General features: G+C 36.4%; 1 protein-coding gene across 3 annotated transcripts in view; it reads right to left on the bottom strand.

Annotated features, from left to right (window-relative positions):
- Positions 1-24,231, bottom strand: part of LOC136822979 (uncharacterized) — a 55,989-nt gene that overhangs the window by 20,110 nt on the left and 11,648 nt on the right. For 2 of the 3 annotated variants that reach the window (XM_067079281.1, XM_067079283.1), the window contains exons 2-12: positions 17,840-18,004; positions 16,717-16,890; positions 15,158-15,490; positions 13,790-13,969; positions 13,155-13,247; positions 11,909-11,991; positions 10,902-11,097; positions 10,153-10,261; positions 8,966-9,174; positions 8,148-8,334; positions 7,209-7,336 (exon numbers count right to left, since the gene is read on the bottom strand). In XM_067079281.1, coding sequence (XP_066935382.1) covers positions 7,209-7,336; positions 8,148-8,334; positions 8,966-9,174; positions 10,153-10,261; positions 10,902-11,097; positions 11,909-11,991; positions 13,155-13,247; positions 13,790-13,969; positions 15,158-15,490; positions 16,717-16,890; positions 17,840-18,004 — 1,857 coding nt within the window. Of the gene's footprint in view, positions 1-7,208; positions 7,337-8,147; positions 8,335-8,965; positions 9,175-10,152; positions 10,262-10,901; positions 11,098-11,908; positions 11,992-13,154; positions 13,248-13,789; positions 13,970-15,157; positions 15,491-16,716; positions 16,891-17,839; positions 18,005-22,834; positions 23,115-24,231 lie in introns of those variants that run through there. The other variant, XM_067079282.1, reaches the window with a different exon arrangement.

Here is a 24,231-nt window from a genome sequence, read left to right as displayed (position 1 = left end):
TTAAACGGCGCGAGATTATATCTTTGAGTATTATTTTGAGCCAGACCAATGTTGAATTTAGCTATCAAGAAATGAAACATGCTCTGATATGCATCGGTCTTTATACCTTTACTTGACATGCTCAAGACATAAATACATTTTTCATTACAGTTATTATTGACTGAATATCAATAATAAGAGAAGAATATCTTGGATTTCGGTGATTATCGAGTTTAATAAACAGAGTGTCGGAGTAATTATCATCTAGTTTAAAGCCTGAAGCGCTAGAGAGGAATCTTCAATCTTTCTCAAGCAAGAAAAGCCTGAATTACAGATCGAATCTGGCACTTTCTTTGTTTTCCCGAAGAATCCTTTTCAAAATCTGGCGATGGATTTTACTTTCAACCGGGCGTTTGTATGAAAACCACGCGGGTCACGCATTCTAGATTGAAAATAAGTGGCTTCATTTCCAGTTCAACGAAGAGTCTCATCTCTAGCTCCTTCGGGGCTTTAAACTAAATGATGAACACTATAACAAGCAATTACCTTTTGTTTGAAACGTAACAACGTTACTCGGTTCACCAAAAACCTTCCCATTCCCGAAAGAAGTCGTTACGTTATAATACGTCAGTCTACGTAAGTTACGTAAAGTCACTACGTCATCAGTCACGTTAAAAGTTCTCGTCACGTCACTGTCACTAGACTGCATTCTAACTTTCATATGCGTCAACAGTCTTTCTTGAACTAACGTTAATTGTCGTCTGTCATGCTTGTTTTGCGTCGGTGGGGGTATACGTAAGATTACGGCGTCATGCGTTACGTGCAAAACGCTAACGTTAGTAGGAGGCATGTATACGGCTAAAAATAGCAAAATTGTACGACATAAATTTCAGAGGAAACAAATTTGATGAGTATTTTTTTCATTCCATTTGATTTCGATAAACGACAATAATAAAATACATCGTGCAAACACATTCATTCATTCATTCATTCATTCATTCATTCATTCATTCATTCATTCATTCATTCATTCATTCATTCATTCATTCATTCATTCATTCATTCATTCATTCATTCATTCATTCATTCATTCATTCATTCATTCATTCATTCATTAATTCGACCCTATCTAGCTGATTCGAAACGCCGTTTAACACCCAGACAAAAAACATTAGATGAACTTTGAAAAGTATTGTGTGCTACAAAATGTCCAAGCAATATTCAACTAACGTCTTGTGCTCACAGATATCTATATACAACAATAGAAAGAGCTTCTCTGTCTTTTTTCCATACCAACAAGAATAAACGATAAAATTTACGGCACCGAGCTGTGGTCTACTTATCAAAGATGGCGCATTATATTTTGCTTAAGCCAGGAACAAAGTAGTTCAATCTAGTGTTATATATAAAAAATCTGTGCTAGTGCAAGCTGTGTACTTACCTTTAGTTCGAACAGAGAGCACAGCACTTGGCTTTCCATAAAGACTCCCGTTCCCAAACGAAACACTTATATCATACAGCATGTAATAATTTAAATCCGCCAAAACGATATTAGCTAAAATTTCCCCAATAGACACCACAATCTCTTTTCTCCCTTCGACAGATTGTAACTCGATTTTTACTCGATTCAAAATGTTTCGGTCGATTAATTTTTTCTGTTGCGTATCCTCTGGTGATTGAACTTTCAATGTGATGCTTTTTTGTGAAGTGTCCACGACTTGGACGACTGGTATACCAAAAGCGACTAAAAATATCGAAAACATCATTTCTATCGTTTTTCAGAATGTTTAAAATGTTCAGGCGAGAATCACGAAATTTTTTTTCATTGAATATTTCGATTTGGAAGGGGTTTAGTGGTTTCCAGGCTATATTTTCAGCTTTATTGAAACATTTTGATCCTGAGATCCTAGGTCTCTCTAAGGCTTAAGTCTAATGTTAATACTCAGATTTAAAATTCTACATTCCAGAAATAAGTTAGAGCAATTTTTAAAATTTTGCAGGAAATTCCCCCTTCTCTAATATATTATGACTTTGACTACGATGAATTTCAACCTTATGCAATAGTGCGATAAAATTGACAGGCTCGTTCATAGAGTAGGAAAGTTGTAGGGCTTCGGTTCCGTGAAAGTAGATTAGATTGGAAAGTCTGAAGGGATAATAAGATGTTACCTGTAGTCATGAAGCGAGACCAATTGCCATACATTATTCCGTCATCCCGGTTCACCGTGGTAACGTAAGCGCAACGTACGTCGTAAATGGTAGACATGTTCAAATGCTTCAAACTCAAAGAATTTGTATAAGTAGTTTTGTCAAATTTAATCATTTCTGTCCATTGCTTTTGTTCATTTTTGATTTCGAAAACTAACCAATTGATGACGTCATCATTAACCAATAGCAACTGTTTAGGATCACTTGGACTCAGGACTTTTATTAGTGCGGACGTTGGTGTGATAGAGTTGATTGTAAGATTTTGAGGTGGAAAGATTTTGGCTGAAGCAAAGAAAAGCAAGAAAGAAAGTTATACAGATTTTGTAGAGCTGTTTTGCTCAAACGTTCGACAAGAGGTTAAATCTAACTTGCTAACTCTTAGGTTCCAAATAAACGGCTAATTGCCAGGGGGTGGAAATTGTACTTCTGAAAACCCAAAAATAAGATAAATATAGGCTAAAAAAAGGTAAATACAGGCAAAAATAAGGTAAATATAGGCTAAAATACCCCTTAAATAAGGTAAATATAGGCTAAAATAAGGTAAATATAAGCTAAAATAGGGGGGGTATTTGGAACCTAAGAGTAATTCTAGACTACTAAATTGAATGTGATTTAAAATTGGTCATTTCATATGTTGAATTTAAAGAAAACACTGATGATGATTGAACCGAAAAGCTTTTGCTGAATAAGTAAAATTTTGTGGACTTTCTTATAATTTAAACTGATTTTTTTTTTACAATTCTAAAAATCCAGAATTCTTCCGATGTAACACGAAAAGTAGGTCAAATTTCATAAAGAAAAATTGGTTCGAATGCTATATTTCGTTACATCAGCCATTTGACATCTGTGTCTCACGCACCCAGAACCATCGGTGCCTGGAGAATCCTATGCATTCCGACTTGGGAAAGGAGGAATTTCTAAAAAGTTAGAAATAGGACCGATACCCCCATAAAGGATTAATATATCATCATTTCAATCGGTGTTCCCAGCTGACAAACAAAGTTGTTTAACGTTTATCTAATGTTCACAACGTCCATTTTCATGATATGCGTCATTGCAATGTCTTTTGACATTACATCACGGACCCATACAGCTGATTGGTCGTAAGACGTAAAACCAGTCAATACGTCACTTGCAACCAATCATCAGATGTTGGGTACGTGAAAGACATTACAATGGTGCATATCATGAATAACGTTAGTAGATAAACGTTGAAACAACGTCGTGTGCTAGCTAGATTTAGCTCTTACGGTCCCGCGTTCTGACAGAGCTCATATCATCACCCAACTGGCACACAACGTTGTTTCAATATTCAATTAACGTTATATGGACGTTGTGAACACGAGATGAACGTTGAAACAACGTTGTGTGCCAGCTTGGTTTAGCACTTACCTAACGTTCTGACAGTCAACGGGTCACTGGCGACGCTACCAAAAATCACGTGACTTCCTGTGTAACATTCAATCGTATACTTCTCATAATATTTCAAGCCGTCAATACGAAAGACCGTATTATCGTCTCGCAAATCAACAATCTTTGTTTTGGTAGTAATCTTATCATCTGCAGAGTTGGTTACTTTTTGGTGACGTTTGACAAGGAACTTAACACGTTTGATTAGCCTCCGTTCAATAAGATTTTGAGGGAATTTGAGTTGAAGTAGTGCACTAGACTGTGTGATTTGAAGCAAGTTGACCGATGTGGGTGGGTCGAAGCTGACTAAAAGAAATTAAAAGGCAATATATTATTTCTATCAATTATAAATATTTGGGAAATTTGTGATGCGGATTTGCTGATGTGGGAAATTTAGCGAATTTTTCGAAAAATTCTAAAAAAGGTAATACGCTTAAACTTTTCGCAAAACTCTCCCTTTAATTATGAAATTTCCAGGCATACGTCATATCTTCCTTCGTTTCTAAAACTCCTACTCTTCGGGATATGAGCACTGCTCTTGTTTTGAATATTGAAATCCTCCGGATAAATCGCATGCGCACTGAGGTTTTAATGAAACAATAGAGAGTTTCAAAACCTCAGTCAATCAGCTGTGTTTTAAACATTCTTTTATTTGAAATCTCTATTGACAAACATCTTTTGTGAAAGATGTCTATCATATTGGGGGCTACTAGTGACCGCCTATAGCAGTGCCTATAAACCAAGAGTAAGGCCTAAAAGTTTGGAGCGGTCTATTGTGTAGACTAGAAATCTTTAGCTTAAAGAAATCATGCAAAATTATTGAGTCGAATTAATGTGAAGAAATAAAATGGCGTGGTAAGGGTTTCGATTGCAAAATTTAGAACGCCATGGCGAAATGCCAAAATTTTGTGACCCATTTGCGAGACTTTTCCCTAATTCCTTCAATTCACTGTAGAAAATTTCCCCAAGCTCTGTCAGGTTAGTAGAAACTGGTATTAGAAATAAATAAGCCCAAAGGGCTAGATGTCGTGCTTTGGCTGAAAATTGTGCCGAGGTTAGGTAGGAAATCCTACCTAGGTCACGTGACATAACAATAGAATTTTAGCGCTTGACCAATCAGAAGCTTCAAAGGTTTTCGAAAACAATAGCAACAGTATTTTTTGCGATACTCATTTTCTTTTACCTGTGATAACTTCCTAGCTGGCACACAACGTTTTTTCGACGACGTTCACAACGTCCATATAACGTTAGATGAACGTTGAAACAACGTTGTATGCCAGCTGGGTTGTTAAAACTACTTACTTTTAGTTCTAACGATGACAGATTTTCCATTTTCTCCGAAGATACGTCCATCCCCTGTTGCAATGTGAATTTGGTATCTCAACCCCTGTTTCAAATCTCGAAGTACAATGTCAGTCTCGATGCCACTGATTGGGTATGGAAACACACCAACTGATATTTCATTCCTGATAGTGACTTTTAGGATGGATGCCAACTTGTTTTCAACCAGATATTTTGGTATGACTACTTTAAGTTTAACTTGGTTGTATGAGATATTGATTGGTACAATTAGAGTTGGCGCATCATACCGTACTAAAAGAAGAAAGACGTCTCACTTCTCAATCTTGGTTCCCAACTAGAAGGTTTTTGAGGGGAAATGTTGCCCTCTATTATAAGTGATCATTATAAAAACAACATTTTTAAGTGTTGAATGCTCTGTTCTAGAAACTAGATATAGACCTCGTTTCAAGATGTACACTGCTGCAAGGTGTTCTGACATTACGACACTTTTACAACAGCTAGTTGGTTGTAAATGACGTATTTACTGGATAAAACTGTAGAAAAACACAGACAAGTTCCATATTTTTGTGACGTCATTGCAGTGGTTCATTTAATGAAATACACGTTAAGTATGAAGAATTTATTCAAAAATTTCAAGATAAGGAGAGTTCAAAAAAATGAATACCGTACCTTTTGTTATCACTTTAATTTCATCGCCATATCGACCAAACTCTTTGCCATTGCCTGTAGCCACCTTTATGGTATATTCAGTCAATTGCTTTAAGTCATCCAGTGTATAGACACCCCGTGTATTTAGAGGGAGAATTTTAACAGACGATTCAGTATCTCTGTTGGACGTGATATGGAATTTGAGGTGTGTGGTGTAGTCATCATCCAGTGGCAATTGTATGGCTAATGTTATGTCATTCTCATTTGCTGATTGTAATTTGACATCTTCTGGTGGCCTATAGCTAACTGGAGGGTTATATTAGAGGTAAAAAATTATAGCAAGGATATTTAGGGGAAAATTAATTAAGAAACGATGGCCGAATGGTCAAAGGCGTCAGCACCTTAAATCTGGGATCCCGGTTCGAATCCCCGCTCCTTCCAATGTTCCGTTTAGTTCATTGATAGCCGATTTAGCTGGCCGTGGACCCCGTGAAAGGAATCAAAAGACTGTTTAAAAGTCTTAGATTGCTGGGCTATCCTTGTAAAATATCGGCTCTATCCACAGTTAACCCTCCCTAATTCGAACTCAAACAGGGAAAATAATTTGTTCGAAAAAACAGAGAGATTCGGATTATAGAGAGTGTTTGTGAAGGGTTTCTCTCTAACGGGACCTGAGAATCTTTTCGAGTTTTGGAAAGGTTTGGATAATAGAAGTTCGAATTAGCGAAAGTCCGCTGTATCTATGAAATCAAACGTAAGGAAAAGGAGTAATTAGTTTTGAAAAAATTCTGTCGAGTATTCGTCTTTTAGTCACGTCAAGTCAAGAGAAGTCTTTATCTTTGTCAATGTCATATTGTTGTGTAATTTTTGTCATAGTTTCTTTTGTATCTGTTTTACTAGCTGTAGAATTCTGGTACTGCTAGTCCATAAAATATAGTCTAACTACTACTATAAGTTCGTCTAACGTCGACATCCCTCTTCTAATTTCGACAATCTTCTTTAAAGATAGGAATGATCAGAAGGTTGAGATAACTGATAGACAAAAGATTTTTTCCAATCTGATAGCTAAGCAAGGGAAAATAGTTTTCATCAGCAATTCCGATCTTCCAATTATTCCTATCTATAAAGAAGGGTGTCGAAATTAGAAGAAGGATGTCCGCATTATTAGAATAACTTACGGTAACATATGCTTCAATTTTTCTAAATAATCACGCATGAGGCGTGAAATACAAGTAATGTAATGGTTTTAAATCTTACTAAATGAAAATGTACGTTTTCAACGCAGTTTATCCAAGAAACTTAAATAAAAATGAGTTTTATAAAAGTTCTTTCATTTACCTAGAACTGTGGTAACGTTAGTTTTTATAAGTTGTAGTCTATCTATAATTGTATATAAGGTATTCTACTAGCTGCATAATGTCTCTGTCTGAACGTCTGAAAGTCCTTTAAACTGGTTAGCTAGCTAGAAATATTTTGTAATTTATTTTCTTAAAATTTCTCAGATTTTAGAAAAAGACCTTTACTGTATTTTGCAATCTACTTAGTTATTTATTTAGTAAGAATTCTAAACCCCTAAAAACTCTCAGACTTCATAGAAAAAGATCTTCACTACATTTTTCGATCCTTTCTTTTCAGTATTATCTCATTTTCTATATTCTTACCATCAGTCTTGGCTGTAATGATATTCGAGGAATTCCCAAACTCAACACCATTCCCAAGTTGAGCAAAGATCTGATATTTCTGGTGATGCACCAATCTAACCAATGTGTAATTGTTCTTTGCTGATAAACTAAAAAGGTAAAATTTAGAATATGAATCACACATTTACATTTATTACATATGACTAGTAACTACGGCTAATTTCAAAATTTATTGCCGTAGAGGGTCTGTTGTCATTGTCTTTTCTGATTTGAGAGTGGGTGAGAAAGGGGAGACGACGAGAGAAGTGTTGCTATTTATTAACCATACTCCATCGCTGAGTTGTCCATACAGGATTTTTTTTATCAAAAATACAATGCGCACAGTGTACTACGAATAAATGATAACTTTGAAACTTTGAATAACAAACAATTATAATCTCAACTTCAATTTATTGTGTTATATAAGTCTAAATTCTTAGCATACAGTAAACCATATACCACATAAAATCTTGGGAATGTTAGATCAACGTTGAAAACAATGTCGCATATCAGCTAAGACAGCTGAACACAAAGAAAGTAGCAACTAATTGGTTAATGGTGCAAAGTGAATTATGGGATTGGATTTTCAGACCATTCAGGAGCTTTCTTCACCCCCTGGAGCAATCTTAATCTAAAACAGAGTAGAGAAGATTTTGTTAGCCTTCCTCGCTCAACAATTTAAGAACAAGCTAAAGAAATCCTTCCAGGGATCACAGTTTTCGTATATTCATGATATGCACCATTCCAATATCTTCCACAGACTCAACAGCTGATTGGTTGAAAGTGACGTATTGACATATTATTTACGTCACTTACAACCAATCAGCTGTTGGGTCTAATGTAATGTCAGAAGACATCGCAGTGGTGTATATCATGAATAGAACTAAAACTTATTCATAAGGTGATGATGGTAACAGTCACCTGAAAATCTGAGTTTTTGATGGAATTTTCCATCCTTTGGCACCAATTTTCTTTGAAGGAACATGATTAGCAGTGAGTTTGATATGCGAAGCAGCAGAAAATTCATATGGTAGTCTTATGGAAATCGAAAGTGAATTTGAAGCGATTGAATTCAGTTCGATGGTTAAATCTTCTGACGGAAATCGAGCTAAAAAAGGAACGAATCAATAGACCTCTTCATAAATTACGTCACCAACATCACTTACCTCGTATTCAAACAATTGCCAAGGTGATTATGTCCCTTGAGACGATAAATAATTTTTTTAATGAATAGAAAGTAGTTTTAATAAAATCCACTGGGAGTAAATTACCATGACAATAATTTCAAAACGAGGCAAGTGATGTTCGTAACGTAATTTATGAAAAGGTCTATTTAACAGTAACAAAAACCTGATTCAACAGTAACCAGGTGGGGTTCATACAGTTATTATGTGCTATGTGAACACATTTTATACTAATAAACTAATTTTATACGGGGTGGTATAACAACTGAAAATCTTCAAAAAACAGTTATTCCAAAGTGGAATAAGTGCACATTTTCTAAACGAACGTTTTTGAAAAAAAAAAAATTCCTAAATTAACGTAAAAAATTAAACATTTTTTAAAGGAAATTGTTATTTTTGGAAAAGTAATCTAATTCAATTGTCCCCACGTGATTTCCAGACAGCCTTGAGACTCTGAATACTCCTGATACTCTAAATTGAGTAAACCAGCCCTGTCTCGGTGCGTCGGTGGGACGTAGAAGGATCCAAATTCTGGGACATTTCCAGATAACTCACCTTTGGTTTGCCAAATAATTGGTTTCGCCATCCTTGGTCCCGGCTCTTTCGAATCTCGGTCCCGTAACTCTATATCAAATGAATACCATGTGTTAGGATTCAATTTCGTTAGAGTGAAATCAAGCCACGAATTTTTAACATTTGTCCACGGAATACGTCTCTCGGGTCTTGCTCTTGGATTGTAGAGCTCTTTCTGGAGAAGGATGTATCTAAACTCAAGAGAAAATCAATGACCTTTATATTCCCTGGATATTACCAGTTTCTCGATCCCTGCCAAACAAAACTTTTGAAAGTGGTGCCCCATTTTTTACTAAATGCATTTTACTAAATCAAGTCAACATGTATAAAAATGTATAACAATTTTTCTCACTACTAAAGTGGAGAGATTAGTTAGATTTTCAGCTAAGCTCGTAAAAAGACCGGCTTGTCCGGTCAGTGGAATCTCAGCGTGCTTGTCTTGAACATCCATATTTTCCTATCTTACATTCAATGTTTTGTATGGACTGTCAATTATTTTGTTGCCAGCTGTCAATAGTAAGTAATGAACAGTCAATACAAAAAAACTGACGGACGGTCAATATATTCTTTTAGTTTGCAAGAAAATTGATTGAAATTCAGTGTAAAATATTTTTGTCAATAATCAATGTCTTTTTACATTGTAATAAGGAGGTTAAGCATACCAGGATAATCACGACGACAGACGAAAAATGTAATAGGCTAGTGAAAATACGAAATTCGATTGGTTGAAACTCACTAGCCTGTTAAATTCTCGTTCGTGATTTTACCGATTTACTTAACTTCACTAAGCATTTTATGGTCGTCGAACAAGGCGCGCGGCTTAATTATTGCATAAATTACATAAATCAAGCCTTCAAAGGCTGTCACCTTGAGCTAGTGCAACAAGAGTTGAAACTTTTCAACTTTATTTCGCTAGGCTGTGCGGCTTCCCTATTGTTCTTTTTTAAATAGCCAATCAGAAGAGAGAGTTAACTCTCTTGTACCGTGAGCAAAAAGATATCAACAATAGAAAAAAGAAAAAATGTGCAGCATATCTCCCCTTTATTTTGGATCAGTGGAATGGGAAAAGCGTTCAGCGACCAAAGCGCCCGAGATGTGCGCCTTGTTCGACGACCATAAAATGCTGAGTGGGAAGCGACCTTAATAAGGAGGTTACAGATATGCCTTACGTCATTGGCTTTCCCTTGAGTTCAGGATGTAATACCATGTGAATAGTTGAGGTGTTCCATGTATTGATTTTAACGTTGCCAGATTGTACAGAAGTTTTGAAGGAGGATGCTGAAAAACAATCAAAATATTTCTACAGTGAAGTCTTCATAACTATAACATCTATAACTCGAATGTCTCCTTAACTCGAACAAGTTCAAACAACCCTTCAGTTGAAAATGCTTTTAAACCAATTTCCATAACTCGAAATTCTCATAATTTCGAACAAATTTGTATGATGACTATCATAAAATCTTCTAATATGTATTGTAATAAATTACATGTCACTGCCATAAGGGCAAAAGATCCAATCAGTGACAAATAAAATTGATGAGTAAGCAAACCATATGACTATTATCTAAAAAATAAAACCTTTAAAGCGATTAAAGCGAGAAAAAAATTGAGACAAAGGGGATTTCCCTGCGAAATTTTAAACATAACAAATGATTTTTAAGCGTGTTAAACTACAGTTGGAAAGTAGCGTTTAAACTCTGAGTCTGAAGACTTAGAACCTTAGGATTTCAGGATTTGAAAGCTCAAATTTGCTCCAAAACGGCTTGGAATATAGTCTAGAAGCCACCAAACCCCTCCAAAATCGAGATATTCAATGAAAGAAAGAAAGTGGGCAATTCTCGCCCGAGCTTTGAATTCTGAAAAACATTAAAATGCTGGACGACGTCGGAACAGCTAGTTTATATTAATCATCGCTTACCCAGAGTTTTAGTTGTAAAGCTACCAATAAATTCAACGACTTCTCCACTTTCATTGCTATCATCACCTTCAACTGAACTCATTTTCGTTCGTACAATTGTCACTTTGAAAGACGTGTTTGGATCCAAGTTTTGGATTTCGTATTTGAAAGGATTTGTTGTCTTACTTGATACAAGTTGCATCTCTCCTAAACGAACCTAAGGAAAAAAAAGTAGTTCCAAATCGTATATAAGTAAAGCAAGTTTGCGACCGCAGTCGAGGGCGACCCGAAGGCTCCTCTTTCGATAGCTGTCTACCCGAAAGTAGGGGAGGGCGCCACTACTTTCCCTGGATTGTTCCACTTACCCTTGATCCTTCTCTTTAGTTGCTGAGCATCAATCAGAGAAGTATCAAGTACCATTTTGGGAATCTTTGGTATGAACCGGTTGGGGGTCAAACCCACAACATTGCACACCGTGGCTGGATGCTCTACCTTCATGCTACAGTCACTTTTGACGTGAAAATTGTACAAATCGTACAACTGGGTAGAGGGAATACAGAGTAAATTGAGACAAATGCGTTTAAGTTATATGGCAATGAAATATTTGGCTAGCCCATAATCAGTCCCAACCGAAGGTTTCTCAAATTAATTTCCTTAAAAAATGGCTTGAACATTTATATAATATCGACCCTATTAACGGCGGCCATTACACGCTTTTTTATAAGAGCAAAATTCGCCAAAATCTTAGAACAAATTGAGAACAGTCCTAAGCCTCAGATGTCAGAAATTACTTAGAAAGTACTGATTTTAATAGTTTTTAAACACATTTTATACTTTTGAGTATAAAAGGCTAAAAATTTCAAAAAGCTAAGAACAACCCAGAGCCTGAGCAAAAATTTTTGGTTCTATCATCAAGCAGGGTCAGCCCATCTCAAAACCCCTTGCGCCATCAGTAAACATCAAAAAGCCGATAATACACGGGGAACGAGGTTAGCTCCGCTTGATTATTTTGATTTTGTTCATCTTACCTCATAAGAGTACTGTGGCTGAGGAGCCGCCCAGAATATTGTGGCAGTTGTGGGAGATACCGAAGACAGTCTGAATTTATTGTCTAAAGAAGAAAAGAAAAAGTTATTTCATTGATTCTTTAGGAAAAATTATGAGAATAAACATTCCCGAATTGGACACGACATTCATCTATCATGGTTATACAGTAGAGTCTCCATAACTCGAACCCGCATGGGGAACGCAAATATTTTTAGAGTTAAAGGAATTTCGAGTTATGGAGTAAGGTTTATGAGGCATTGAAGGGACGGGAAGACTCGCTCGAGTTAAGGAAACATTCGAGTTACACAGGTTTGAATTATGGAGACTCCGCTGTAAATAAAAAATGAACCTAGATGGACTTGGTTCGGCGTTGTGTTTCAGCTCTAGATCAAGATGATATAGTTATGACTAAAAACAATTTGGTTGTGTTTTAATCACCAAGGAAATTTTGATTGCTTTTCTTCTTGCGCACACCCGACACCCTTCTTTAGAGATAGGAATATTAGGAAGGTCGGAATCTCTGATGGACAAAAGAGTTTTAAAACATTCAGTTTCCATCAGTGATTCCGACCTTCTCTATTTTCCAATCTCTGAAATAGGTGTCGGAATAAGATGAGGGATGTCGACATTAGACCAACTTACGGTATTCGCTCCAATAGACATGGCTTCTTTAGAAAATCTTCCAACGTTTCAGCACTTTGATTTTTTCATCGAGATTTTGTATAAATATAGCGCGGTACCCCTTTAGATCAGCACATGTTTCGTGCAGAATGGAATATCTGCTGGTACCATGAAATTAATGTACTCAGATGAACTCAAAACTAATTGGCGTTGACTTTAATCAAGGAAAACGTCACGGTAAAATGTGAAATTTTACAAGGCCAGTTTGGGCATTAGGTTAGTTCTCGAACCACAATAATGGTCATAATATTTGAGAAAAGGAAAATTCCCACGAAATCGTATAACCACAAACGATTTGGAACCACTCTAACTTAGGTTGGAAGTTAGACTTTAAACGCTAGACTTAAGACTTCAAAAATTCTTAAATGGTACAATGAGTCTCATAGCCTGGAAGTCGAAAAACGCCTCCCAATATTCAATTACATTTAACAGTTAGGCCAAAAGCGACTTTCTCGCCCGAACTTCAAATTTCAAAAAACAAGGAAATATCCAATATTCTCAATATATTTCGACGCAGATTGCAGCGTCAATGAATAGTCTACTTACTAGTTTGTATAACAGGGCATTTAACACTATGCTCAACAAACATATTGCTCGTGGTGAAAGCAACCACTTTGAACGAATAACTGACATTCCCAACTAAAAAAAGAAAAGTTTTAAAGGTTATAAGTGTTTCCGTTTCATTACAGACACATGTTTCATATCAGGACAGTGATTTCATTGTACTGAATAAATAATGCTTTCTTTTTCTCTTTCTGACCAATCTTGCTTCACATTTGTGTCAATTCAATGTTAAAAAGCTTGTAAATCAAAATTGATGAGTAAGCAAAACCTTTAATTATCGTTAGGCTGTGTGCATTATTCAGGCCCTGTGGTGTAGACGACTAGCCATACAGTTTAAAAGAATCGTAAAAAGTTTTGCCTCTTCATACGGTAGATGGGTGTACACGTTTTTTTTATAAGAACAAACTATAAAAGAACATAAGGATAGAAAAAATAAGTTAATAACATTTTGAGGCTTTGCAGTCTCTAAACACGAAATATTTTGAAACTAAGTTCAAGATGGCCTACACCCCCCCCCCACAGGAAAGCTACGGCATCGGTCCCTTTGATCGCATTCGATAGCTAAGCAAAATCGAGAGAAACAATTTTATAAATTCCATCATTTCAAATAAACTTACCAAAGCCATCAATAAGAGCAGAAAGGGTCTTTGTATTCGAAAAAGTTGCTGACGACTGCATTCCTTCTTCAGTTAGCCACGTGACTTTAAAATGTCTTAATTGTTGGTAAGGGTCTTTTAATTGTTTCCACGTGATTAAATATTTATCGTTCGAGTTCTTACAATTTGCTTCGATCTGACCTGAAAAGATAAAAGCCACAACATCACAACAATAAGAATCACAATACTTGGTGGAAGTTTCCCAGCTGGCATTGAACGTTGTTTCAACGTTTATGTAATGTTCACAACGTCCAAATAACGTTGAAAGAACGTTGTGTGCCAGCTGGCTTCAGTGCTATTGATGGCAGCAAAAAATCTGGGAATACCAGGGTAGAAGAATGTAGGGTGTTTGCGGACTGGACCTCAGAAAAACTGAATTTTTTGCGAAAAAGTTAATCTTACAGGGATAATCCGGCGAAGAAATGACTCTTAGAGAGACTTTTCATTCCCTTGAAGGGACCCAAAGTATCCCCAATAAACCTGTTTAACGTCTTGTGCATATAACAAGAAAAAGGTAAACGCTCGGAAAGATCGATTTAAAGTGAACCAACAACAAAATTTTGCATTTCAGGCTAATCCGTACCTAATTAGACTAAAAAAAACAAAATACCTTTTTGACACGATGTCATCACTGACCTTTATATACCCTGGACTAAGTTTCTCAATCCCGGCCAAGCAAAATCTGTGATCGGAGTTTTTTTTTAAACTGGTGCCCTGATGGCGGCACTACTCAATAGCGGTGTAAATGCATCGAGAGCACTAGATCTACTTTCCCTTGAAAACTTTTGATGATGTAGCGCCGGTAGACGTAATTTTGAACACTGTAGTGGCTTCTTTACGGGTACCAATTCAAAAAAAAAACGATCAAAGATGGCGGATATAGCTTGGTCCAGAGATATATAAAGGTCAGTAGATTTTATGTTGAAAAAAAACTCCAGCATCACAACAATAACACATGGAAGCATAATAAGTAAACGAAATATTTCCTTATCATTGTTTTGATGCAAGAGCCAGTGAAGTTTTAAAGGTTTTGTTTTTACATAAGTGTTCCCGTTTTATGTCGACACATATTCATATCAGGACAGTGTCTGCCTATTGTTATAATAGTAGCGATAAAGGTGGGTTTTTTTCACCAAAGACAGTGCTCTACGTAAAGGAGCAATACAATAATGATGAGTCAAAACTTTTTTTAAAATGTAGAACTTAAAGTTTCATGCTTACAATCATCAGCTACAAAAAACATGTAAATTAAAATTGATGAGTAATCAAACGATATCACTCTTATGTAAAAACAAAACCTTTAAATCTTTTTGATCACCAAATACAAACCTAGTTCGACCACGTGTATTTTCTTGCGTTCTGTTTCTCCCAAAACTCGGTCCCAGATCACCAAGTTATCCATTTGTACTTTAGAATCTTTAAACGCCGTCAAACGGTTGAAAACTAGATTCGGATATTGTCCGATTTCCAAATCCAAAACGGTTTTCGGATTGTAATTCAAATTAACGGATTTTTCTTTTTGTTTAGTCTGTCCGTCCACATACATTTGCATTTGGTTTTGAGTCAGTGTGACCATGACGTTATACCACGTGTTGGGTTTTATGACTGCGGACGAACTGTGAATATCTTTCGAATACCATTTAGCAATGATTTTGTTCGTTCCTGAAAAAAAAACTTTATTTATAATACACGTTTTTCTTTTTACAAGAACAAACTATATAAGAACATTAGGCTTCGATGGCCAAAATGTTAAGAACAAGTTAAGAACATTTTAAAGCCTTCGGGGACTCTAATACACCCATTTTCTTAGGAAAATGGACAAAATTGCTCAAAAAATGGTGAAAATAAGAACATTTGTTAAGGATTAAAACTAAAAAAGTTAAGAACATTTGAAGGCTTCAAAGATTTTGGATGTTTTTATAAAAAAAACGTGCATGACCAGTGAACCTATAAATCTACAATGGGCTTTTCCAGAAAAAAACCGTACACCCCCTGTTGAGGAGCTCCAACCTTTTGTGAACTACCCCCTTGGAATTCCAGGCAACTTTAGGATCATACCCCTCTGGAATTCCGAATTTTTACAGATCTTCATTCATTACCCCCATGGAATTCCACTTATTTTTGACGGATTTTTGTCTACTGATATGGAATTCCACTGCATTTCAAACCATACCCCCTTGGAATAGAAATGGACTCCTCAACAGGGGGTGCACGGTTTTCTTCTGGAAAAGCCCAATCAGTTTTCTGATTGGTTTATCCTTGAAAGTAACACAAAAAAATCAAACAACATCCTGGACACGAGGTCAATACAAAATTAGAATAGTGAGAGTTTGTATCTTGTTCATTTTATATAGCGAGTTTGGTAAGCTTTGTTCGATTGATGCCCAGTTTGGGACCTACTAACCTTAAGTGAACTTTTCCTGGCAGAGGACTAATTTTGTTGAAATTAGTTCTTGCCTAATTAGAAAAACTAGTGTCTAGCCAAAGTTGGTGCCTAGAAAAAAACTTTCCTCGCCTAATCAAAATTTGTACATGGTTGCTGACTGTTCGCTAAAACTAGTTCTTGCCAAAATTCACCTCCTTAAGGTATTTGTAGTGGGTGGGGGCAGGGGTGGTAAATTAAGAGACAAACAAAAACATCAATAAATACTTTAGGATGGTTAACCCTTTCCGTGCCCACGGGGGAGAAATGGCAAAATAAATTGACAAAGATTTTCAAGGCGATGCAGTTGTTTTCGGCGGGAGAAAATGAAAAAAGTATTTTGAGCAGCCGATGGCATGTATATTTGTCTATTTTTATATTAGCCGCCAGGCAAAATGAAAAATATACCGAACATGGGCACGGAAAGGGTTAATAAAGCTGGTTAATGAAGCGATGAAAATTATACCTCCATCAACTTCGTAGAAGAACTGGAGACCAACCAAGGTTGTCACTCCTCCAAGAAATCGGAATGTTTCTTTAGAAGAGCTCCGTTTGATAGATGTTAATTTAGTCCAAAAACTAACGGTCAAACCTTTGTTACAGTTAGCTGGGTCAACAAGACAAGCATGTTGGAATGAACCTGAAAAATGTAAAGATGAAGAAAAAAAATTGAATAAGCTTTCCAATGACCTATGTGAACCCTGGAAAAATCTATGCCCGCCAGCTTTAATAGGAGCTTTTATAGAAAATATGGTACCCGCCCGGGGGGGGGGGGTACTCAAGGTAAATGACCTACCAGACGTTCGGCCCTTAAGGGTAGGTTTTTCATAGTTCAGCTAGTGCACTGTAAGGGTAGGAAATTACAAAACTGCACTGAACTGCACTGTAAGGGTAGGAAATTGTCATAAAAGGCCAATTTTTTGGTAAAAAAACGGGCGAGAAATTTTGAAAAAGAGCACCGTAAGGGTATGATTTTTCATGGAAATTCACTGCACTGTAAGGGTCCGATTTTAGAAGCCAAATTTTGGGCCGAACGTATGGTCGTTTTCAGATCGAGTGCCCCCCCCCTCGGGGGTACCCGCAAAGAAGTCAATATTATGCCTGGAACTATATCAAAAATATTTAAAAAAAGGAGAGCTAGTGGAAAAAGGCCAACAAACCTCAATTTTACCGAGCAACAATTGAGGCTCAAGGGGCTAAAGAAATAAGGCAGTTTGAGGCGACCCACGAAGGCTTTTCAATAATCTACCCGAAGGAAGGGGGAGGGCGTCACTCTTTCTGCCAGGGTTACTCCAAATACTCCACAGAAACAAGAACAACAGCCCCGAAGCCTTAACAAAAATTTGATAGTGTTCTTACAAAAAAATGTACTATAAAAACTTCAGATGAGATGGAGTTTTTATAAGATGCTTTAATAATTGGTCATTTGAAGTAATAAAAATGACGCGTTCTTTAGAAAAAGTAAGAAAATTGTTTTATTACAGGTTAACAACCAACCAAATGTAAAAACTCCATCTCGTCCATAAAACTTTCACGTAATCTACGGAGTTTTGTGCCCAAATAAAATGACAACATTCGTATACTCTTACCTAAGTTAGCTGAAGACTTGAGCGGTGAAAACTCAAGGAATCCGTTACCGTTACCCGAAACACTGAGCGTACTCCGTCCTTGTACTGTAGGGTTTTTGTTTTCGATAATTTCGCGTACCCATGTTGAGTAATCAAGCGGCCAAAAATGTCTCGGTTGAAGATACGCTAAAATGAAAAAGGAATTGTTAAATATCAATTTTCAAAAAATATCCTTTGCATTGAAAATTAGCGTAAAATTTGTGTCAAAATTAGACCGGAGTCGTTTAGAATCCGTGTAATGAAGTAATATGGGTTACACGTTTTTTTTTATTAGAACACCTAAAACTTGGCTAAGCCTGGATGTGCTTATTTTTTTGGCAGTTTTCAGCCGAAAATGTTCTTTATAAATGCGTTCTTAATTTTTCAGACTACTCTAAATCGACAATATCATGCAAAATAAAGAGCACTTAAAATTGGTAAAATTTGGACAATATTTGACTCTCGATTTTAGAAAATCCATCCCTAAGTATAAACTGACTTCAATATGTCCCTTCCGTTATTTTTTGCCCATTTTCTACTACGTCTGAATTAGTCATCAAAATTTTCAGATTTCTTCTAGATTTTGATTTGTGTCGGCCGAGAAAATAAGCATGTCTAAGACCGTGTTCAGACGTTACGGTTCCGTTCCGTTCCGAAACGAAACGGTACCGAAACAAGTGTGAACGTCAAAGTTCGAAACGTCAAAAAAGAAGACGTTACAAAGCAAAACAGATCGAAACGGTTTCGCTCCACTCTTTTCCTCGAAACGGAACTGCTCTGTTTTCTTGCTCCGAAGCGTTCCGAAACCAATATGAACACATTCGATCCGTAAATCATACTGGAGCGAAACGGAACAGTAACGTGTGAACGCGTAAAGCGCTCAAAACCGTAAGTTGAACTCATCAGTTTGGCAATTTCAGACGGCTCGATCAAAGGCCAGATAATTACTGAATTTTTTTTCATCGAGTATAAAAATAGTTACTTCCTTTTTAGATATGTAAGAATATTTGAGGGCATTTAAACATTCCAAAGGAGTCTACGAAAAGAAAATATCAATAGAGACATTACTGTGGTGAGGGTTATTATAAGTAGATTGACAAGCAAATACAAAAATGACACAAAAATATAGATTAGATAAAGTGAGTTGTTTGTTAGAATTTTCAAGTTATGAGGTAAAAATGTAAGAAAAAAATGTCCACTGTAGATAAATCCTTTAAAACCTTTTTTGGAAGAAAGTTTATAAGCTTTATGGTCAGATACAGGAAACCACAAAAGTTCGTAACAGGAAAATCTCTAGTTCAATTAAATCATATTATTGCCTCATAACTACCGGGGGGATACTTAGGCAAATGGAGGGTACGGTATGTGCCGCCATTAAGGGTACTGTTTTTGGGAGGGTTATTATAAGTAGATTGACAATCAAATACAAAAATGACACAAAAATATAGATTAGATAAAGTGAGTTGTTTGTTAGAATTTTCAAGTTATGAGGTATAAAAATGTAAGAAAAAAATGTTCACTGTAGAGAAATCCTTTAAAACCTTTTTTGGAAGAAAGTTTATAAGCTTTATGGTCAGGAAACAGGAAACCACAAAAGTTCGTAACAGGAAAATCTCTAGTTCAATTAAATCATATTATTGCCTCATAACTACCGGGGGGATACTTAGGCAAATGGAGGGTACGGTATGTGCCGCCATTGAGGGTACTGTTTTTGGATTTCCAAAGTCCCGCTAAGGGTCGGAAAAATCAGAAAATCAAATTTCAGTCCCGTTAAAGGTCGGAGAAAAAAAATTCACCCCCGGAAATATCGAAATTTGGTCAAAATTGGGGAAATTTGTCCCACTAAGGGTCGCAAAATTCCCAAAATTCTCCTTCGTCTTTTCCTTTTTAGTCCCAGTAAGGGTCCAAGAGTCGAAAGGGGGGCGGCACCCCCACCCTCTCGTCAGCTCGCAACCCTAGTAATCCCCCCGGAATAACCACAAACAGCCTGCAATATTAATAATACAGTTCCAGTTCTAGTCTCAAAAGTTACGAGTAAACTTGAAATAATTTTATAATGAAGTTGCAGAACAGCTCGGCGGAACAACTGTAAAAGTGGGAACTCAAAACGAGAAAAAATTCCCTATAGGTATTGAGATGAAAATCTCATTTGCTCAAAAGTGGGGAGGCTAAAGTCTCCCGAGTCTCTCCACTTCCACTGGGCCTGAAGTTGGTATGTAGTAGAAAAAAACCCTCTTGTCGGCGTCTCAACATGTCTCAAATTTCCTGTAGTTTAACCCTTTGTGCATCTGGGGTGGTTACTGTATATGAAAACTTTTTGTATAACTTGAATTGAGATTAACAAAGATATCATTAGACTGACACGCCAGTCGAACAGGAACGGTATCCTGCGGAAAAAGTGAGCGTAGGAGTTAGGTAAGCGTAGGAAGAAGTTTTGTCGGCGGCAAGGGCTGAAAGCAGCAGCAGCAGCAGCAGCAGCCTCTCACCAAGTTTTTCTCGTTCTCCTACGCAGCTCCTATTCTAGCAAACACCCGCCGCCTTTATGTCCCCGCCCTCTGACATGATTAATTAACAGACTAGTTTGCTAGTCTATGATATCATTGGAAAAGCTTTTTGATTTGATAACGAAATAAATAGAGCATTTTGGAAAAAGGTTAAAGAAATACGAGATGCTTGTTAAAAAGTACGTACTTTAAGGTCCTCTGGCCTTTCATTGTCTTATGGAATATTTTTGATCGATATAAAATAAAAACAGTGAAACAATGAAATCCGAGAAGGTTCAAAACGAGAAAAACTTTTTAGTAGGTGACTAATTTGCTTCTTCCGGTCACATATACTTAGTACAGGGATCAAGTTTAAAATGGTTCACCTGAAAGGCTTAAAGTCTCCCCAGAAGTCAATATTTCATCTTTGCATGGGTAAAACTTTATAGCTTTTCACCCCCAAATCATCACTGTTTCGTCCATAGATTAGAAACCTATAACTTTATGAGTAAATATTCCATTTTAATGGGTCTGTGTAATTTTCAAGTAAAGACACACACCCCGTAAACTGAGGGACTTTTTCTCTATGCAACACTATCAATAAAGATTAAATGTTTTAAATTTTTATCCGATTTGCGATATTTGAACAAAACAGGAGGGTGCTCACTGTTCACACATCACAGTTTAGACACAAATGTCGTGTATACACGTTCTGCAAAGCAAATTATACTCTAATGGACACTTTTGGTCATAAATCCTGAGCACTTGAGATTCATGAGAAACACTGCTTTTTTGAAGGTTTTTCAGTAATGCAAAGGTTGTTCAAATTGCTTCCTTGTCTAGAAATCTCAGCAGAAAGTTTAGCTCCTCAGAATACCCAGCTGACACACAACGTTGTTTCAACGTTTTTCTAATGTTACATGGACGTTGTGAACGTTAGAAAAACGTCGAAACAACGTTGTGTGCCAGCTGGGTAGATTGAAATGATCTTTGATTATTTTTAAAGAATATCGCTCACTTAGTAGATAAGTTAAACTAAACTAGACGATAGACGCATGTAGACAAATGGTCCCTTAAGTTAACAATGTCTCCATACTCAAGATTTTCTTAATTTGATGCATAAAACTCTGGGGGGGGGGGGGTACTTAGGCAAAATGGGTGCCAGGTATATCAGGTATATGCGAGTCATGAGGGTCCTTTTTCACACCCCTGAATGTCCCCAAAAGGGGTACAAAATCCATTAAAAAAGCAAATTGACTTGGACATACCCGTCATCTCGCAAACCTATTACCCCCCGGACATAAAACATACTTCAATGTCGAATTCAAATTGACTTTACAGGTCTTAAAACATTTAGACTATGACCAAATTGTCACCAAGCGGCTAGTTTAGTCCTGAACAAATAAAACGGACTCTCATAAACCATGAAACTCTATAAGAGTTTGCAACCATGACGATTTAGTTATGAAAGGTGGTCTGGTCGGAGCTGTTTATACGTTTTCAATTATCCGGTATCAACTGACAACGAGTATTTTTATAACTTCCGGTGCTCAGATGTTTAACAGTCACATTATATGGTTTGATAAGTCATCTAAATAGTAGATAATAGAGTTTCTGATACTACTTGCTTTGCCTTGAAAATTAATGAACGAATTGTATAGAATACAGTATACAAAGAGCACCCTAAACCCTTGAATCGACCAATCATCATCTTTATCCTTATATTTGGATGCAGGTGATCTAGGTAAACCAGACCGTAAACCATAAACAAAATATGGTAAAGCAGACTGTGAAATAGTTTACGAGGCCCCCTTTACGGTCTCCTGGGTCATGCTTTAAAGAGAGTACCAACCATTGAGTTTCAAGTCCGAAGGGCTAGAGGTCAATCTCCTTGGTAGGCTACCAAAGTTGCGCGGCCTTGAGCGACCCGCCTGGTTTTTACACAAATGACAGATTGAAACTAAAATTTATCGCTTCATTTTGAAAAATATATCACTCGAAAACAAAGGAAGTGCTAGATTCAATCCGTCATCAAAAATACGGCGCATATTTTAAGGCTTCAATTTTTCTTGCCTGAGAAAGGTTAGAGATTGACCTCTAGCCCTTCGGGCTTGAAACTCAATGGTACCAACTGTATTAGCCTGGAGATCCATGCTATGATTTCTTATTTTATATACTGATGGCGAAATATATAGCATGGTCTGGGATGTGAGTTTGAATTTCCCAGATCCTGAAGACGGTTAAAAACATAGCCAATCAATTTTTTTTATTTCCATTACTGGTCACACTTTCTTAGAAAAAACGCAAGCTCCAAAATTGGATTTTTATTTTAGTAAAGTGAGAACAGCGCTAAATTCAAATTTTCCACTGTAATTTTTTTGAGGCAGAAATCTGCCTCACAGGTCATACCCGTCCTGTATATATCAGATTATAAAAATATAGGACGGGTCTCCTGTCTACAACTGTATCAGACATAAGATGAAAATGTACGAACCGTCGATTGATATCTTGTGGTCTTTGTCATCCTGATTAGCTAGGCCACTCGTTAAAAACAAAACATCAAATAATACCACCAGCATGGTCCATAATTTCAAACTATTTTTCCAAACAGCCATGTTGTAACACCAAAATGAATCACAGTACCCAATATTTTTAAGTTACAATTTTATTAAAATGTCATTGTATTTTTACCAAGCAATGTATATGATTTTCGGTTGTATATATAATATTTATTATGCTCTCTGATTGAGATTAGGCTAGTTTTGTTATTGTCTGTTGATGACAGTAATGAAAAAAAATTTTAACAACAATCATAAAAATTGTTCGAAACAGTAATAAAGAGAAAATGACAAAAAACACAGACAAGAGAATTGAAAAACCATTAAAAGTTGTAAAATGTCAATCAATTATACACGTTTTCTTTATAAAAACATCCAAAATTTTTGAAGCCTTCGCATGTTCTTAACTTTTTGAGTTTTAAGCCTAAAAATGTTCTTAAGATGTTCTTAATTTCACCATTTTTTGAGTATTTTGGTCCATTTTCCTAAGAAATTGGGTGTTTTAAAGTTCTAAAAGCCTTAAAATGTTCTTTAACTTGTTCTTAAGACTTTGGCCCTCGAAGCCTTATGTTCTTATATAGTTTGTTCTTATAAAAGAAAAACGTGTAAAATGTACTATCAACGATGACAGTTTATTTCGCATGATGACGTGAAAAACCAATATTCTCTAATTTGATTGGCTGATTCAATTGTTTTTGACCAATGAGAAAAAAGCTTGTATAAATGTTTGAAAATTCGAACGTTCAAACAAATTGAAAGCGAATGACCCAGTAAATAATCAAATTTCGACAGCGAAATTATTAATCAATGGCCGATGAACACTTTTTTATATCCAGTTTCAAAGCCTCAAAGGGCCTAGATACGAATCTTCTGGATGGGAAATAAGGCTACTTTTTTCCCAAACAAGCTAAACGCGTGACCCCCCTGGTTTTTACACAAACGCCAGATTGAAAGTAGATCTTAGAAAATCTTAAAATAAAAGATTTGAAAATATACCGTTTAAAAACAAAGAAAAGGCTAGATTCAATCCTTCATTCTAAATGTGGCAAAAACCTTGCTTGAGAAAGGTTGAAGATTCATTTCTAGCATTTCTAAATTCATTCTCCAGAATCATCCAATCAGTTTGTAAGTACAGTTGACGTTCTACTATTCGATAGGCTCCCTTATCCGATGAAATTTAAAGTCCCCGTCTACAAAAAACTCTCATAAAAGACGCTCCCTTATTCGATTAAAGTCCAATTCCCCTTGAAGATCGAATTAGAGAGCGTCAACTGTATCTTGTGTCATACCCACCGTAAAAAGGTTCAAAAATCCTTAAAATTGTCAAAATGAA

This window comes from Clytia hemisphaerica, unplaced genomic scaffold, assembly GCF_902728285.1.
Source record: "Clytia hemisphaerica strain Z4C2 unplaced genomic scaffold, Clytia hemisphaerica genome assembly, whole genome shotgun sequence".
NCBI classification, from domain to species: Eukaryota; Metazoa; Cnidaria; class Hydrozoa; order Leptothecata; family Clytiidae; genus Clytia; species Clytia hemisphaerica.
The sequence above is the reverse complement of the archived record's forward strand: the minus strand, read 5'-3'. Positions and strand labels throughout refer to the sequence as shown.